Here is a 4,782-nt window from a genome sequence, read left to right as displayed (position 1 = left end):
CCGACCATTGACGGCGTTATGGAATCTCCACAACCACATCACAGTCTCCTCCCTCGTGGGCGAATCACCATCCACACAGCGACCGTACAGACACTTATCATAGTCCTCGACAAAATGCCTCCTACACTCCTCACATGCAAAGTACTGCGATACGATGGCTTTAATCCCCGTCATAGCAGCTAGACCGGTACGATCCCCAGTCAGATCATTCTGGTGCTTCTGCCCATTATACGGTCGATCAACCCCCAAGGTAAGGTGATGAAGGAGCTGCCACAGTCCGCAGCTAAGTTGTCCACAGACCTTCCAATGACTCTCAGGGGCAAGCGCTTCAGATAACGCAATTTCACCGCCTAGAAGAGGCTTATCAGCCAACAAGGCCATCCACTGGTCTCGAGCGAGAGAGTATACACTCCGCAATTCCTCTCCAATATCGGCTATCTTTCGACGGAAGCCCTCATCGGGATGCAAGGTAGCGACTGTAGGCAATACCACGTACTTGAGGGTATCCAGACGGTCCCCTTCCAGAGAGTCCCGACCTGCCGGAAAGACTGCAGTCGCCATCAGATTAGCGAAAGCCAAGATGCCATCATGCACTCTAGCCTCTGCCGTATCGGACTTTCCCTCTCCTTTGCTCTCCTTCACTTCCACCGGTGCCCCCCTAAGATGCTCAGTTGTCGGTATTTCGGCGAGCTGTAGGCGCTCAGGCAGCTGCTCATTGACGTAATCAGCAGCCCGAATTCGGCGATCCCACTCCGGTCCGGTCTTCTCGCCATCCCTATAACCGACCAGAGTCGGGTATCTATCGACGCCTGCTGATCTACACGTTTCCCTATACTCATTACAATCAATAGCAAGAAAGGACAGCGAGGGTACTGTTGAGAAAACCTCAGCGACCATCTCGTATTCCGAGGCGAAGTGAGCACAGTGGCCGCACCAAGTGGCGTAGAACAGGACAATTCGAGTGGCTCCAGGCTCAGGCCCCGACTCAGTCAAATTTATCAGCGAGTCGCCATCGACCTCCACCACCCTCCCATTCTCAGGCGGGAAGAAGCCTTTGCCTGCAGAAACTGTGTACAACAGCACCGACAGCAACAGCCACAGCAATCGTAGTGGAGGCTTCTCCATATAAGAAACTACAAAAAAGGCGGAGCGATGTTTTCTATAACTTCCCCGTGCTCAACATCGGCAGTGAATATACCAACTGAACGTGAAGGCAGTTTGGTATTGCTATTGGCAGTGGGGGTGTTATTGTTATCATTCTTCTACGTTACGATAGCACTGGTCACCAATGGTCCATTGAGACAATGCATCGAGTGGTGGTGTGCTTCAGTAGAGCCGCTTCGGCACCGATAATGAAGATCAGTACATTTGCATGTTCATGCCATCGGACTTCCCTCGAGGCCATCGTATTTTCTCATAATTGTGCTTGACATACATATAACAGTGCAGATACCTGAGGCAATTCCTCTACTATAAGGTTCACCCACCCCCCTTCAAGTCTACATGCTGATGAGCTCCTGCAGTTCATTCTTCAACGTGAAGTATTGGAGAGCGTCGTGACGAGCGACGTAACTGCGATAAGAGTAGGGGGTACTCTCCCAACGCTCGAGCTCACCTAAGGAGGTCTCCGAGCTGAGGAACGTTCTCGACAGATTTAGTAGCCTTGGACTTGGTCACCTGGAAAAAATACAACAGTCATTTTCACTACTGCTGGGCAGTGTGGGAAAATGGGAACATGGTCAGCTACGCGTGTTGGTGATAATATGACAATTTCGAGAATACTCTTGTTGGTTTCTGTACATTTCCAGCGGAATTCGTATGCAAACTCCTGAGCTGAGCTGAAGGAAGCGAGCATATATTCCAACACTGCTGCTGCTGGTGCTTGGTCAATTGCATGCTCCCATCGTCGAGGAAGGAGCCACGAAGACAGCTATATGAGTCAAGACGTAGACGACGACGAATTATTGCGCAAGAACGTTCAAGAGCGACCGGACCATGGAGATGTTCTCATGATGGAGAATTCCTATGGGACCCATAACCTCCCATTATTCCTGTTTTATCATAGTGTATGGCAAAAGAGGTTTGCCCCTTGGTGTGAGGCTAGTAGCGCCCCAAGCGTGTATTCCCCTATAATGATGACGCACCTTGTCCTCCTTTTCACACATAGTCTCTTTTTCCTCGACAGCCCTCTCAAAATCCATCTGCCGAATAACTGATGACAACAACAACAAGAAGCCAGTATACCATTTCGAGCGCCACAAAATTTCCCTACTCTCAGCTCGTGCCTGATGATAGACCTTGTTCTCGTCTTGAGTATCATCACACCACTTCAAATACTCACCCAACCTATCAAGCAAACCTCTTCCATAAACGTTATATAGACCCTCCCTACTTCCCGTTGAACTGTGCCTGGACTTCGACACCGAAATTATTACCATCCTCCTCACGCGGAACATGCATGAGAACGTAACGCTGGAGTCGAGAGAGCCTACGAGACAAGAAAGATACTCAACTCCACACAAGCTGCTCAGCCACTGCTGCTTCTATCAAGACTTGAATCGTTAATCATCAAGTGTAACGCTGATTCTCCCACGTATACTACTTATCGCTGGCCCTGTCGAACTCCTTGGTGACGATCCTGCTAACTTCAACTATCACAGGATTGGGTTTCCCCGACTGGATTCCCTCGGATGAGCACTCCTGATCATCATCACGTAACAGCTTGATAGTGCTAGCCACTTGTAGTTATAGTTGTTCTAATACTAGTACTAGCTCAATTTTAAATCAATTGTTAACCAAAAAGCGACCAACCAAACGAGGATAATAAGCCTACTCAGATGCTTGAACCGCAGTTGGTTTTCTGCCCAACACAGTGAGTATCTTATTTATAATTTCATGGGCTGTTTTGCACTGTACATACTCCCTAATTTCTGATCACTATTGCCTCCCAACAACCCTCTTGATAAGACGAGCAATTAGCAACCAGAATTATAGTTTTTTATATTCCCTAAATCATCACTGCTGGAATCACTACTCAGGCGTGCGACGACCCCTCCCCGGCCCTCTCCCAGGCGGTCGCCCAACCTACCTTCTTAGCAAAGGCATCTTCCAGTTCCACGATGTCCTCGGTCCGAGTGAATACTTTAGGCACACGCTCCTCCAAATCCAATATCAAGGCCGGCAGCTCCTGTATTATGCTCTCGCCAACTGAAAAAGCAACCCAATACATGCTACAACACGAGAGCTATGACTGATCTATATGCAGATCTACGCAAGCCCATTCATCAGAAGATAATCCTCCCCAGTGCAGACTTGATGACGCTCTACCGGATGGTAGCTTCGAAGTTTATGCCTTATGAGTGCTTACGAGCTCCGGATCGAGCTCAGGATGTGAGAGAATGATATAGGTACAGGGAGGTACTAGTATTATACTAAACCCCCTCACAAAATATTAGAACATACAGTATTCTTTCGATTTCTCTGTTATTACTGCGACTCAGGTTGTGAGATTTTGTGTTTAGTATACTTATACTATATAACACATTATATAGTAGTACCTATATACTAGTAGTATATAGATACTAGTACAAGGATCGAGCTCTCATAAAAGTCCAACATAGATTGCACACGATTATGCTTCCTAGTGATCACCCAATGGTTATGCAAATGTGTAAAAACAATCTGCTGTCGGCAATGGAATACAAAACGATAGAACTATGATAAGTATATGATGAAACTATCTATGACGAAACTTCATATGCGGATAGCATTGGTGTAAATAATGAGAATTCTGATCGTGAGAAGAGCAGGGCCCCTCCCCAACACTACCTGCGTCAAACCTCTTAATCAGCTCCTCGAGCCTCTCCTGTGTGTGGGCAGCAGCATCCTTTCTTAACATTCCGTTAGACAAACGCCTTTTCTTACTAACAGTGTGGTCGACCATTAGAGATGAGGAGGCAAAAAGAAGAAGACCCAACAGCGACGAGCGTAACATGAGCATGCAAACACGCAGAGCCCTCATACCACCCTTAGCGAAGCGAAGCGAGACTGAGAACCCTGCTATTCAATACCTAGGAGTGATTCTTTTCCCGCGATTCCCGCGAGAATGAAAAAAATTGTCGCCGCCCCACCGGACTAGATGAACGCCCAAGATAAACCCGTCAACAGCGAGCTCATCTCGGGCGTTTCATCCAGCCCCCGGTTAGACCGTGACACATCTCCATTTCCCAACCTGTCACTATTGAGCAAATCTCTGCGCTGCATATTGTCTTCCACTGAACAACACCACAAACGCCACCCATGATACGGTCATATGCCAGAGTTATACACCTTTCAGTTTGATGAACATACCCCATGAGACCTCAGTACATATGCATATTCCGACTGTCAGAACGCCCCCTAGGCCAACGCACCTTCTCGTTATTGTGCTTTACGTAAATATAGCAATGTATGTATCTACACAAGGAATCTGTGCCCATTTGAGAGAACATCGAATCACAACTCCAATGATACATAGTACGCTTAATGCCACAGAGTGTGAAACGGCTCGTACAGCGATCCGAGGTACCCCTGGGACATCCTACAATATCTCTGAGGAGGTATTACTTTATATTGAAATGAAAGAAAGATGGTAACCTATAGAGTTGGTTGGAGAAGGGATTAAATCTCACTGCGGTTCAAGCTCTCAGACTACGATAAGCTATAGTTGGTGCCAGCTTAGACAGAATGAAAGTTGATATTGAGAGGGAACACTCACGGCATCCCTACATGTTGACGATGCTT

The 4,782-nt window shown here is 47.3% G+C and overlaps 2 protein-coding genes across 2 annotated transcripts in view; both read right to left on the bottom strand.

Annotated features, from left to right (window-relative positions):
• Positions 1 to 1,125, bottom strand: part of Pmar_PMAR019807 (protein disulfide isomerase, putative) — a gene marked incomplete at both ends in the record, with an annotated part of 1,266 nt that extends 141 nt beyond the window's left edge. The window contains one exon of the mRNA XM_002767894.1: positions 1 to 1,125. This exon is cut by the window's left edge and continues 4 nt beyond it. Coding sequence (XP_002767940.1) covers positions 1 to 1,125 — 1,125 coding nt within the window.
• Positions 1,126 to 1,359: 234 nt separating this feature from the next.
• Pmar_PMAR019806 (hypothetical protein) lies at positions 1,360 to 3,943 on the bottom strand (the record flags this gene model as incomplete). The annotated part of the gene is made up of 9 exons (XM_002767893.1): positions 1,360 to 1,453; positions 1,504 to 1,572; positions 1,616 to 1,677; positions 2,145 to 2,212; positions 2,273 to 2,346; positions 2,393 to 2,488; positions 2,603 to 2,700; positions 3,089 to 3,207; positions 3,829 to 3,943. 9 exons carry the CDS (start codon positions 3,941 to 3,943, stop codon positions 1,360 to 1,362), a joined length of 795 nt encoding a protein of 264 aa, XP_002767939.1.
• Positions 3,944 to 4,782: the final 839 nt, after the last annotated feature.

Source organism: Perkinsus marinus (genome assembly GCF_000006405.1).
Source record: "Perkinsus marinus ATCC 50983 genomic scaffold scf_1104296969616, whole genome shotgun sequence".
Classification (NCBI taxonomy): Eukaryota; Perkinsozoa; order Perkinsida; family Perkinsidae; genus Perkinsus; species Perkinsus marinus.
This window is presented reverse-complemented; position numbering and strand designations above follow the sequence as displayed.